General features: G+C 43.5%; 1 protein-coding gene across 17 annotated transcripts in view; it reads left to right on the plus strand.

The window, feature by feature from the left end:
* The first annotated feature begins 1,464 nt into the window (after positions 1-1,464).
* Positions 1,465-13,905, plus strand: part of ENAH (ENAH actin regulator) — a 142,684-nt gene continuing 130,243 nt past the window's right edge. For all 17 annotated transcript variants that reach the window (XM_073338722.2, XM_073338726.2, XM_073338724.2 and 14 more), the window contains exon 1: positions 1,465-1,712. In XM_073338722.2, the coding sequence (XP_073194823.2) occupies positions 1,708-1,712 (5 nt within the window). In that variant the 5' untranslated portion in view covers positions 1,465-1,707. The remainder of the gene's footprint in view (positions 1,713-13,905) is intronic.

Here is a 13,905-nt window from a genome sequence, read left to right on the forward strand (position 1 = left end):
TTAAGGGCCCAATTCTACAACTTTACTTATATTGCATATGGGACTATGTAACTTGTGGAGTAAGGGATTACTCAGCATAAGAAAAGGTGGCTGAATCAAGTCTTAAGTGGAGAAAGTGTTGGGGAAAGAATTGGGTATAATGACTAGGGTTACCAATTTTGGTTGGACATATTCCTGGAAATTTCATCGGATGACATAATCTTTCATTCCTGGAGACTCCAGGACAATCCTGGAGGGATGGAAACCCTAATAGTGACATGTGCAAGCCTGGTTCAATCAAATCTGCAAAGTCTATGGGGGCTTTGCACAGTCATTTGATTGGGCCCCCTTAGATGTAAAGAAGACTCTGTAAATGTAATTGACTGCCCTCCCCTTTCCCTAAACCCTTATGCTATGCCAAGTGCAATAGGCAAGAAACAATTCCATGGATTTCAGGGAGGAGGGAATTAAAATTAATGATTTCCTTTCTTAGTTGTGGCTGAGCTGAGCTTGAGTGCACCTCAGGAGAGGTGGACGCAACCATGTGGACTGATCCAGTCATTGCCTGAGGACTACCCTAATTTATATTCAGCTGTAAATCTGTTAGTCTCCAAGGTGCCACAAGTACTCCTTTTCTTTTTAAGAGGGTACTGTTGGTCCTCTGACCCTACCATGCCTCTACTTGGGGGGAGTGCAAGAGAAGGAGATAGAACTCTCTGGCGGGATGTATATTATCCAGGAACTTCCCATATTGCCAATTCACTGGGCTTTATGGCGCTTTGCGTTGGCAGAGCTAGCATAAAGAGGCCACAGAAAAATCTCCAAGGGGGACTAATGTGTCTAAAACCAGCAAAAACCTCAGCGGTATTCAGGGGAACATCATGTGGATGCACACTGCAGATTCATAATGACCGAAGGAGTGATGTGTGTAGGAGAAAAAGTGGAGCATTGATCATTGGATTGCAGGGCAGATAGGCAGGGGAACAACTAGAGCAATCAATGAATGCACTACACGCATGCAGAGAAACCACTACAGTATTCTCCAGTAATGAATGCAGTGCTGTGTAGAAAGGGCTGTAAGAAGATTCAACTATATATGCAATGCAGTAGTGCAGAGAAATCACCTGGGGTTTGAATAGTAAGCATACAATGCAACTATAGAGGGAGAGCACCGGGTGGTCATATGCAATACATGAACTTCTGTTTTGCGGAGAGACCACTGGAGGATTCAGCAATACTGCATGAGGTGCTTGTGGGCACAGAGACCCCCAACGCAGTACAAGTGTGCAGAGGGACCAGTACTCCCCACTGGGGGTCGCCAAAGCACATTAACCCCTGTTCGCTTTGCCCGCAACTGCTTCACGTCCCCTCTCTTTCTCCTTTTAGAATCTGCACCGAACGCAGACCAGTAGTGGGCGTGGCGTCGCCGCTCCGCCCACCGCGTCCCCTGCGTGCGGCCGTGCCTCCCCCCTCCAACTCCCTCAAGCAAGCCGGTGTCTCGAGACGCCCGCGCGCTGGTGTAGGCGCTCCCGTCCCTTCCACTTTCCCCTACTCCGCGAGTTGGTTCGTTCCTCCTCGTTCCCCTCACCCGCGGCTCCCCGCTGTGGTCGGGTCTGGCCCGACCCGGCGGCCGAACGGAGGGTTCGCTCGCACTCAGGGACTCGCTGCCCATTGAAGCACCCGCTCGAGAGGACGGGGGGAGAGCGGCTCCCCGGCCCGGGCAGCGCCATGAGGTGAGCGGCCGCCCCGAGGCTCATCGCCCCACCCCCGCACCGGGGTGTTTGCAGGGGGTGCGCTGTGGGGATCTCCGGTGGGAGGAGGGCCTAGGCGGGGGGGGGCAGCTGGGAGAAGGGGGGCAGCCCTGTGGGTCTGAGGAGAAAGGCGGCGGCGGGGGGGGGCGTTGTTCCATGGGCGGTTCTCTTGCGCCGTTGGCTTGTTGCTGTGTGAAAACACCCTGGGGCCCGTTGTGTCTCAGCCGTTGTGTCTGTTCCCCGGCAGGGGCGTTCGGGCGCCGGCCCGGCCGGGGAAGGCAGGGCTGGCTCCGCAGGGATAATAATGGCCAAACCCCCCCCCGCCCCCCGGCGCCTTGGGGAGCGAGCGAGCCGGCCGGGCGCGGCTGTCCGTCAATAGAGAGAGAGTCCCCGTGATTTGTGTGGCGCGAGGGGCCGGCTCGTGAGCTCCTGAAGCGTCCTTTTTGGGGGGGCTAGAGGCTGCTCGCGATCCCGTGTCCAAGGCGGGGAGGGAGAAGCGCTGCCCTTTTATCGGTGCGTGTTGCATTGCAGCAGCAGCTGGGTTTTTCCCTGTGTAATCAATAGAGGCAACCCCCCCCCCCTTCTCCCCCAGCAGTCGTGAATATATTGTTCGTAGGATTTGTTAATTCAGATGCAAACATCGAGCCATACATTAATAATTCGCGCTTTTTGGATTGTGTCTGTGTCCATTTGTCTAAGAGACTGAACCTTTATGTGGTCTTATTTGCTTGGAGATTATTTTCCACCCCCTCCAGCCGTTTCGTGCCTGTTCTGTGTCCATAAGCTCTTTTTGGATTGGTGCAAGACTTCGTGAGAAATGTGACTTGGTAGACTGAATGCTGGTATATTTGGGTGGTATATTTGGGGTTGCGTTATTGTAATCCGTATAGGCCTACCCATTAGGTTAAACAGTTGGGGGGGTGGGAGGGTGTAAATTGCCCTTCAAAAGATATTGTCTGTCTTGTAGTTAGATTTGAATCTTCTTTGTGTTAAAGATTAATTATCAGCAGTTGCCAAGTCCTTAGAACGCAACAGTAAGATTTACGTGATATAATCCGCACATTCCTTTGCTGTGACAAAGTGTCAAGTCATAGGAATTCTTCACAAATGTAAGAAGTTTCTATTTTAAACTTTTTTCTTAAGGTTTGTGGTTTTTTGTTTTCCCAAGGGCAAATATGCATGCAGGCTTGGCATATGGAGAGCTTGGTTCTTTTTTTCTTTTTCTTGTATTCTGTTCCTCGGATGGCTTTATTGTATTTTGTTTGTAGTTATTTATGCCTTAAATTGAATTTTTCAAAGCTGTTTTGTAATTTAAATCTTAAATCATAACTTTTTTCTATTATTCGTACAGCTGTTTTTCACAAAGTGGCTAGCTTCTTGACACTTGAAAAATACTCAGTTAATTCATAATAACTGCATATTTTGTGCATAGTAGTTTTGAATATTTTGATAATTTAAAAAGCCTAGTTTTATATATAATTTGCTGCATATTTTAGAGGTGAATTTGTTTAGGCAGCTTTGAGACAATCATTTTACTTAGGCCATGTCTGCACTAGAAAAGGTTTGTTGGTATAGTTATACCAACTAGCCCTCCTATTGTAGATGCAGCTCTCTTTTGCCATTATAGCTTGTACTGGTTCAGTGAGTGGAATAAGCTATACTGGCAAAAACACCTTTATGCTGGTATAATTGTATGCACAATAGAGTTTTTGCTAGTTTAGAAGTGTTGCAAAAAATCATGCCCCAACCAACATTACCAGCAAAAGTTTCTAATGTAGACCCTCCCCTTAGGCTATCTAAATAGGTGTTTGTATAATCAACTTTAAACTGTCTGTATATGTATAAGCAAAACATCTCATAAGTATGGTAAAAGTCTGTGCATCTATCTTTAAATACTAAATGGCAACTGTTTTTAAAGCGGGAAGTTGTCTGAAATTAAATGTTCATTGTGAATGATTGCTTATATTTTAAAGGAACCTCAAGAATTCTTCGGGAATTCCGTAATCCAAGTCTTGCCCAAGCATACAGATTGTATCAGTGTAACTAAATTGGTTTATTAACTAGTTAAATCAGTGTATTCTCCTTGTGTTGGACAGTGTGAAATTGAATCAGTTTCTCAATCCATTTAGTTAAATAGGTACAACATGTATGTGTAGCCAAGACTTCATGTTCTCTTAGGGCTTGTGTAAACTAGGTTAAAAGGTATATTTCTCAAACATATTAGTTTAAAGGCATTAGTTAATTTTTATTTACACAGTCTTATAGACAAGTAGGTTATATCTTAAAACATGTTTTCTGGTTAAGGTAAACCCTTTGGAGGGGGGCACGATGACAACAGGAAGAGCCTATGCTTCAACATCAAAGACAACTTAGCACAGACAGGCCAAGTATTAAAACTTGATAGCTAACACCTTTTTAAAATATTTTATCATAGTCTAGACAAGCATTTAGATATAAATGATCATAAACTAAGGTGTAGTTCTGAGATGGAGGCTCTTCCACTTTTCAATAGAAAACAAGCTTATAGCTTGATTTATAATAAGCAGACAGAATGTATACTATTGACACTCTGACAAATACAAAAGGACTAGATGTGCATAATCTTTCCAGTGTACACTGGTAGAGAAAATTGCTCTGAACTATAACTTCAGTGTACACTTTTCTGCACTCAGGCATGCGATAAGGCACATACGGCAAAGTGATCAGAAAACTATTCTCCTGTCATCCCAATTCTGAAGTAACGCTGGTCTGACTTATGAATGGCTGCTGCCATATTTGGGGTAGCTAGGTGGCCAGAAGTTAAGAAATACAGTAGCTTACCAATTTTTCCCTTATTAAATATAGCTTGCTGTAACTGTAACCAAATTCTGAAATCTGTACAATGTAATAAACAACACAATAGGTTGTATATGTAAGCATCAAGGGTAAATACCAGACCATGGCAATTAAATTTTGTAGTGGCTTGTTTGTAGCTGTCTGAACATTATATAATAGCTATGTAGATCTTTGGTATTGAACACCGACTTCAGGTGAATTTTAAATCTTGAATTGCTCAGGAATAAATACAAGTGCCTGTAACAAAACAAGTTTTGTTTCTGAAACAAAACTATGCAGTAGTCTTTCTTCCTTCTCTCCCACTTCTCCCCCCCCCCCCCAAGGTAAACAGTTGATTCTTACAATGCAAAAAGAGCAACAGACATGTAAGTGACAGACTAGGTGTTGGTCTGAATATAGTGTGTTATGTGAATGGACTAATCTAATAATAGATATCCAGAAATAGGTATATGTGACTAGGGATTTCCATAGCCAATTGGGATGCTGAAAAAAGTGGCTGTTAAAATATCTTATTTTAAGAATGCAGTAATTTACAGTGATTGTATATCATGCTGCTCGCATGATCTAACTTTCCTGTTTTGGTGGTGGTGTGACTTCTTACTGTGATATAATAGCAGCATTTGTTTAATTCTCTTGAACAGTACTCTGAATATCTGTATCTTAGGGGTTGATGACTGACATCTTTCTACAATTCATAAAGAACAGTAAATGAAATGTTCAAAATTTTCATTTTTAATATTTCGTTCTAATGTGTTACTTTGTTTACAAATGTCCGGGTCTGACTGTCCCCCTTTATTATAGGTTATACTACATTTTTAATAGCACTTGGATTTCTAAACAGGAGAAGTAGCAGATCTAATCTTTCTAATGCAGTCCATTTCTTAGCAAGTTGTATGGTTTCCTCATTCATGATTTATTTAACCTTTTTTATTTTGATTTTAGATTTCTTTAAAACAACCTTCCAAAAATTCTACTTGCCTTGGGTAAATTTCTTTCTGGGTAAAACTTTTATGTATATCAATCATCAAAAATCAGTCAAGCAGACTTTGGGTCTGTGCAAGTATGTTTTCTTGACATTTTAAAGGCTGCATTAAGGTATGACTTCATTCACTACTCTATTAATGAAATGGGAAGAAAAAGTAGTTCCAAGCCAGTAGTAGCAAAGCTAGCTTCATTAGGATTTGGAATTCTTGAGGAATCTCAGGTGTGTCCTAGAGTTATGCCAAAAGGTGACACTACTCATGACAGTTATAAATTTATGGTAATTTAAATTAATTTTGTTTATAGTGGTCAAGCAGAAAGAGCCAGTAACTGAGGAATGAGAGAATAAGAAGGGTATTTATTGCAGCATGTTTTGCTGTATAGGGTAAAATTTCATAACTGGGCTTTTGTTGTAGCTTTTACTACCTGCATGACATATTACATATTTGGAATAGAAATGTAATCTAGCTTTGAAATATTTGACAAAATATTGAAAGTGCATAGCAGTCAGTTAAATCAAACTGTATTGCTGTACATGTTCCCAAACACTAAATTGCTCATTTCTCTAGAGTAAAATTGGAAGTGTAGGCAGACTTTTCAGGTGGGCACAAGAATTCAGTTCAGGTTACTTTCCTTGCTCTAAGTGGACTGAGGCTGTGTCTGCACAATGAGCTTGGGGTGTGATTCCCAGCTCGCATACACATACTTGTGTTAGCTCTGTGAGAACCAGTGCAAGTGTAAATAGGAATGTAGCTGCAGTAGCAGAGGCAGCATGCCGAATACAAACCCGCTTGAACCCCGTGGGTACATATTTGGCATGGCTTACACTACTATTTATACTTGTGCTAGCTCTCATCAAGCTAGCACAAGTAGGTGTGAGAGAGCTGGAAATTGCGTCTCTAGCTCTTAGTATAGATGTAGCCTAACAGACACATTGAGTCATCTGTCTGATATTATTGCAGATTTTGCTAGCTATCGCTTCATTTGTGGCAGTTGCAAGTAATTCTTGCACTTTCCTTCCCCCCCCCCCCCCCCATCTCACATGGAATCTGACAACTGCTCTTACCAAAGTCTCTGGATAGTTTAATGAATTATTTTGATAGTAGATTTATAAGGTTTTATTCCACAAGTTTAAATTATTGAAATGTACATCACCCAAAATGCATATTCTTCATAGAAGACTACTTATGGCCATCTTATCAAGTTTATATTGCAGAGATCTAAACATTACAAATGATATGGGGTGGGAGTCCAGGAAGGCATTCTAAAATTCAGCATCAATCTGGAAGCATACATGCAGGCTGCTTCCTCCTGATTCTAATGCCAGGCTCTGTATTTTTAAGCAGTCAGTTAAATTTGTCTTGCTCTTCTCTCTCTTCCCACTTTGAACTGTAGTGCATGAAGGGCCAGATAGTCCTTTCTGTACCTCCCCCAAAAATGGGAAGAAGTTGTTCATTCAGCACCTATTCACTGAACGCCTACCTGACACTGGGGTCTGGTTTATCCTACAAAGTTAGGTTGACATAAGTTGACGTGTGTTGACCTATTTATGCATGTGTGTATAGTCAAATTTATCTTCAGCTGATGTAAGTACCCTGTTAAGGCCATGCAATAAAACCATCTTCCTGAAAGCATTGAGACATGATCAAAATACTGAGGTCAATGTAGTGCAAGTGTAGATACTGTGTGACCTTTTTCAACCCTAACGGTTCTCCAACTGTTCCAAAATGCCTAGCAGTCACTGCTCTGGTCACAGTTGTGAATTCCACTGCCCAGGGGTCTCAGAAACTGGAATCCACCCCCTCTGTGTTTTTGAAATGCCTTTTCCTGATTGCCTGCTTTGGCAAGCACACCTAGCAATTCTCCCTTGTTCTGTTCAACTGCCTGGCCAACCATGCTGGCTTGGCTCACTAAACATGCTCCTGCCTGGAGCAGACAGGAGGAACTGGATCATCTGGGCCTGTGGGGAGAAGAGGCTATGCAAGCACAGCTATGGACTACCTGTAGAAATGTGGCCATCTACAAAAAGATTGCATGGGGGGATGTAGGCGAAGAGAGATAACAGGGATCGGCAGCAGTGCCAGGTGAAAGTGAAGAAACTGTGGCAGACATACCACAAGGCCAGAGAGGCCAACAATTGATATGGTGCTGAGCTGCAGACCTGCCACTCTTACCATGAGCTGCCTTCCATATTTGAGAGAGACCCCACCACCCTGAAGACTACCGTGGATACCTTGGAGGAGCCTTAGACACAGACTCCTGTCAAGAATAGTAAGGAGAAAGGTGTGGGGGGAGATGTGGAGAGGGTCTAGCTATGTCAGGATCCATTTGTGACTTTACCACAATCTAACCAGTCCCTCAAGCTGAGCACAGATGAATCCAGTGAAGGGGAAGGAACTGTAGGTAAGTATGTGCATATAATTTCCCTTAGTGTTTAAATAGAAAGATGGATCCTAGCCCATCCACAAGTTAGCAAGACAACGGTATCAAGTATCAGAGGGGTGGCTGTGTTAGTCTGGATCTGTAAAAGCGGCAAAGAGTCCTGTGGCACTTTATAGACTAACAGACGTATTGGAGCGTAAGCTTTTGTGGGTGAATACCTGCTTCGTCGGATGCATGTAGTGGAAATTTCCAGAGGCAGGTATAAATATGCAAGCAAGAATCAGGCTAGGGATAACGAGATTAGCTCAATCACGGAGGATGAGGCCCTTTTCTAGCAGTTGAGGTGTGAACACCAAGGGAGGAGAAACTGCTTTTGTAGTTGGCTAGCCATTCACAGTCTTTGTTTAATCCTGAGCTGATGGTGTCAAATTTGCAAATGAACTGAAGCTCAGCAGTTTCTCTTTTGAAGTCTGGTCCTGAAGTTTTTTTGCTGCAGGACGGCTACCTTTAAATCTGCTATTGTGTGTCCAGGGAGGTTGAAGTGTTCTCCTACAGGTTTTTGTATATTGCCATTCCTAATATCTGATTTGTGTCCAAGACACAGGTATTGACTTTTCATTGTTTGTTTCGTACAAGGAGAGAGAACTCTACCTTTGTTGTAGTGCTATCTGCTTTTCGTTCCCTGTAGGGTTAGGTGCGGGGAAGGGTATCTGGAGCAGTTTATGTATATAGGGATGTCCCTTATACCTTCCTCAGATATTGCAGAATATCTCCATGCAATTTCATCAAGGTTTCCAGGGATGGCTGCCTTATTTCTTCCTCTGTGGTAGGACAGTTTCCCATGCCACTCCGCGATGACTTCAGCAGGCACCATTGGGGATAAGAGAAGGGAGTTTTGAAACTTATCTTTCCCGTTCCATTGTGACTGTAAAACCAGTGATGCGTCTGTTTTATCTGTAGCTGTTGCGACCTTGAGGGGTTCCCCCTCTATACCCATTAAATGGCTGACCTGAATGAGGAGGAGAAAGAAGATAGGGAGGATATTTTCAGCGTCAACATGGCGGATGGCATGGAGAGGGACAGAGAGGATAGGAGAAAGATCCAGGAATCCCAGCAGGGAAAGGGAGATGCACCGGGACATAAAGAGCTTCTCAGGCAGCAAGCCCAAATAGTGCTGTCTCTAGGTGACCTTACAGGTTCAGTAATCACAGACTTACCATCTTTTACAGTCTCTGGAGAATTCCATGGTGGCTGCTCTCCATACCTTCAACATTCCACATGGCATCATGGGCCACATCCCTACTCCTACCACTTAACGTCAGAGAAGAAAGACAGTTCTGTAGCTTCATATACACTGATCTGAGAGAGGCACAGTTGGTGTATGTGAAGCCAGAATGGACTTAATTTGTGCGCTGAAATGGACAGAAATGTTTGCTGCCTCGCTAATGTTAAAGTTTTTCCATTAATTTAAGTTAAAAGTTTGTATTGTGTTGTCCTTCTTTATTTGCACTGTTTGTCACTCAGAATTGTTTTTGAAATAGTCATCTTTATTAGTTCACCACACATACTGCAAAATGCATAGTAGTACTCAAAGCACCCAGTTCTTGTTATTGTACAGCACCACAGAACTCATAGGTTCAACAAAACACCCAGTCATATGGGTAAATTGACAGCAAGCACCGCATATTCATAGATTCACTAAAAGACACAGTATAATATTTATAAATCTATATCAATTCTAACAGCCCCCAAGCTTTCAGGGCCAGAGCACAGTCCAGCACAGTACATTAATGTGGCTGACTGTTAAAGTGTTCTTTCAAAGCATCCTGTAGCTGCATAGGTACACTTTGAGCTCTTATGATGGCCCTTTTGTCTGTCTGTTCAGACTTAGCAGACAGCAACCCCCCCTCTCCCCCTCACCTTTGCCTCACAGATATTATGCAGCACACAACAGGCAGCTATAACCATTGCAATATTTTTCTTACCAAGATCCAATCTTGTGAGTAAACTCCAGCAGCATCCCTATCAATCTAGCAACTGTTATTCTGCACCTGCTGAGCTGGTAGTTGAATCTTTCCTTTTTTGCTGTCAGGGTGTCTGTGGCTTCATGAGCTAGGGAAGCAGGGAGTAGGCTTTGTCTCCAAGGGTCACTACTGGCACTTCAGTGTCGCCAGTGGTAATCCCCAGTCTGGAAAGAATGTCGCTGCTTGCAGCTTTATGAACAGTTCTGTGTTCTTAAAGATGTGAGCATCGTGCAAGTTCCCTGACCAGCCCACGCTGATCTCAGTGAAGCTTTCGTGGTGTTCCACCAATGTTTGCATAACCATATAAAGGTAGTTCTTTCTGTTGATATCCTCTATGGCAGGGGTGGCCAAACGGTTGCTCACGAGCTGCATGTGGCTCTTTTACATTTAACGTGTGCCTCATGGAGCACCTCACAGCCCCATCCCCCAATTCTCCCCCTACCAGTTGTGTGCTGCATAATATCTGTGAGGCGTTGCAGTGGGATGGTGGCGCAGGGGCTTCTGTCCAGCAGGGAGGTGGTTCTTGCGGCTTCAGCCCTGCGGAGTGCACCTGCCAGGGTTTGGGGCTTCAGCAGAAGTAGGGGCTTAAATCCCAAGCCCCGGCAGGTGCACCCCAGCTCTTGAATTTCTGAAGATTGTCGTATACAGCTTGGCGGGTCAGTAAGTTTGGCCACCCCTGCTCTATGGCAAAGTGGGTTGGTGCCAAAATAGGGATGTGTGTGCTGTCTTTTGCCCCCACTGAAATTTGGGAGCCCCGTTGCTGCAGATCCATCCACTATTTCCTGCATGTTCCTGGGAGTTACAGTCCTGTATAGCATGACATGATTAATGGATCTACACACATGCATGACAACTGCCCTCATAGTGGATTTTCCAACTCCAAATGATTTCCCACTGACCAAAACCAACCGGTGCCTGCAAGCTTGCAGAGTGCTATTCTCACTTACTTTTCAGCTGTCAGTGCATCTCTTTCTGGTGTCCTTGTGCTGGAGGGCTGGGCAAGCTTGGCACACAGATCTAGGAATGTGGCATGTGGTGAAGCTGAGAAGCCTCAAACCAACACAGAAAGGGTTAGAGAGAGACTGTGAACCCAGCTAGCTTTGCCTTGCTATATCTGCAACCAGTGCCAGGCCTGGAGGGAGAAGAAGAGGAGAGAACCTGGCTCAGTTCAGAGCTGACTGGCAAGGAGGCAGGCACTTTCTGCTTCCTTACATGAGGGAATCATTGCTAGAAGCCTGATAGCCAAGACAGCCACTGGGGAAGAAGAACCGCTTCAGGGAGCGAGGGAGATGGCTGAGGAGACCGAAGAGCACCAGCAGTGAGTGAATTGTTAATGAACTAGAGAGAGACTGTGGGATTAGGCCCCTCCAATCTTGCATCTGCCCTGCCCAAAGGTCCCTTAGGCCATTGCAGGATACCACAAAGGGGGTGCTATTTGAGTTAAGCCACTACAGATTGGACTGTAATGGCTATGCACCAAACTGAAGAGATAGAGGTAGGAAGTAGCTCAGGGCAGTGGATTTATACTTTCTGTTGGGAGGATCCTGCTGGTGTAGCTTCATACAGGGCTCTAGCCCAGGTCCCCCTTCCATATCTCCTTAAGAACTGAGGCACCTCTGTCAGGGAAGCAAGGAGCTGGAAGTCAGATGTGCCAACCACTAGACTGCCAAGACCGCTGCACCCTATTACATGTCCTTTCACATCCGAAGGTTCTACAGCTACTGCTCATCATCCCAAATCTGCATTCCTTTGTGATCCCACCATTTGCTGCTTGTTTCTTGGGCCCAGAACCAGTGCTTCACTATCTGCAGCTGCTTTTGAAATGCCACCAACATCCTTTAATTGTTTCATTATGTCCCTTAGCAGTCTGACCTCGAAGAAATCAGAGAGACAATGTGGGTAAGGTAATATCCACTTCTGTTGGTGAGAGAGACACATGTTCAAATTGGCTCTTCTGAAGAGCTTTGTGTAGGCTCGAAAGCTTGTCTCCTTGCCAATAGAAGTGGGTCCAATAAAAGATATTACCTCACCCACCTTGTCTGTCAAATAACGTGAGACCAACACGACTACAGCAATACTTCATACTTGAAGAAATTGTCATGTCCCCCTTTGTTATGGTTAGTCCTATGTCCTTGCAAATACTGGAGGACTATACGTCATGTACTTGCAATATTCGTGAGAAAGGAGCAGTGCAAGTTCCATGCTTTTGTCAGAGATGGTGGATGGCAAAAAGGGTTGTGCGGGTTTGTGGGACATTTTCTTAAAAAAGCCTGAAAATTATGGGATATGGATTACATTATGGAATGGAGAAAGTTGCATGCTGGAAACTTGAAGCCTAGTGCCTGGAGATCCCTGCATGACTCATTTCTATCCCACAACAAGCTGTGAAAATATCCCAAAAGACATTGTGCTGCGTAGGTGGAATGTGGCACACTGGGATACCTACCCGTGGTGCACTGCACTTTGCATTGACACAAGCACTGTTAGTAAGCATACTAAGTGCTGACGTAAGTATATTCCACATACATACGTGGCTACCTACTTATGTAGATCAAAATTTGTAGTGTAGACAAGCATCTGTGACAGGAGTTCTTCACCCTGCCTTAGGCTTATGTGTGCATCAGACTGGAAGTACTTCATAATGGAACTTGGCTCCCTGCGCACCCTGTGTATTTCATGCATAACTAGGGTAGGAACAGAGCACTAAGCAGAGTTGCATGCATCTTCTGCTACTGGGGAAATCCATTTTTAAACTCAGGTTATGTTTTTTCTCAACTTTGACCTTTCATCTAAAATCATTCCTGATACTTCATGTCTGCTTTATTCAGTAGTGTAGAAGTATACGTGCCAGTTGTATCTAAATCACCTGGCTAGAGTCAGGTTTGTAATTGTAGGATCCTGCTTATTTCCATAGCAGAGAGACAGAACTTAAAACAAAAACACTACTTCTTTATAACCTTAATGCTTTTGAAAATAAGTGACTTTTAGCACTGGCTTCCGTGCACAACTGACATTTTAGTTCATTCTTGTAACTTTTATTTCATGCTAGGTTTCCACCAAATATTTACAAATAAAAGTTGCCTCTAGAAAGGGGTGAAAGGCCCTACTTCCACTTTTTATGCAGTGCCGTGCATTTCTTATGTTTCCTCAGATTAATCTTTCCACCTAATTTTCTTTCTTTGATTTGCATCTTGACATTTACTGATAAGTATTCATTTTAAAGTCAATACAGGAGCTAAATTGTGGAGTTAAGTGAGACTATGTTTTTGCTTGCTTTCTATTTAAGTGGGGACAATAAAGTGTAAGCTAAGATCCATGCTCAAGGAAAATAAATCTACCTTTCATAATTATTTACATTAGAAAGTGGCTAGACCAAGCTGGAGCACATAAGGAAACATTAGTAAGAGCCATTTCTATTTAGTCTAAAATTAGTACATCCTTTCAATAATGACACACAGTTTCCTTTTAAGAAAGTATGGCCAAGAAAGTTGCCTGCATCCACTGCAGCATGTGGGAGGAAAAATAGAAATTGATTGCACCCTGAAGTGGGATACAAGTCCAGCAAAGTAGCACTTTTGTGTGGTGTCAGAAATCAAATCTGTTGATTTAACAGTGCTTACTTGCTATGTTTATAGCTGATTTGCAGCACAAACAGATTCGGGAAGATTCTACTTTAAGCTGTGTTAAGTGGCTGTATTTTTTGTGGCGTGTGTTTTTTGTTCAGAGGTTCTGGTATTTTACTTTTCTTCCGAAATTTGAAACCTCACTCCTCTCATTAACCTCATATCACAGAAGTGGCTATACACAGAAAACTAAATTTAGAATGTAAGTTCCTCAAAGTGGGGACTATTTTCATTGCCTTGTGCAGTTCGGAGCACCCTGGGTGCTCAAACAATAAATAGAATAACTTCTCAAAATGTCCCTTTTAGGATTTAGTACTTACTGCTAAGATC

This window comes from Lepidochelys kempii, chromosome 3 (genome assembly GCF_965140285.1).
Source record: "Lepidochelys kempii isolate rLepKem1 chromosome 3, rLepKem1.hap1, whole genome shotgun sequence".
NCBI lineage: Eukaryota > Metazoa > Chordata > Testudines > Cheloniidae > Lepidochelys > Lepidochelys kempii.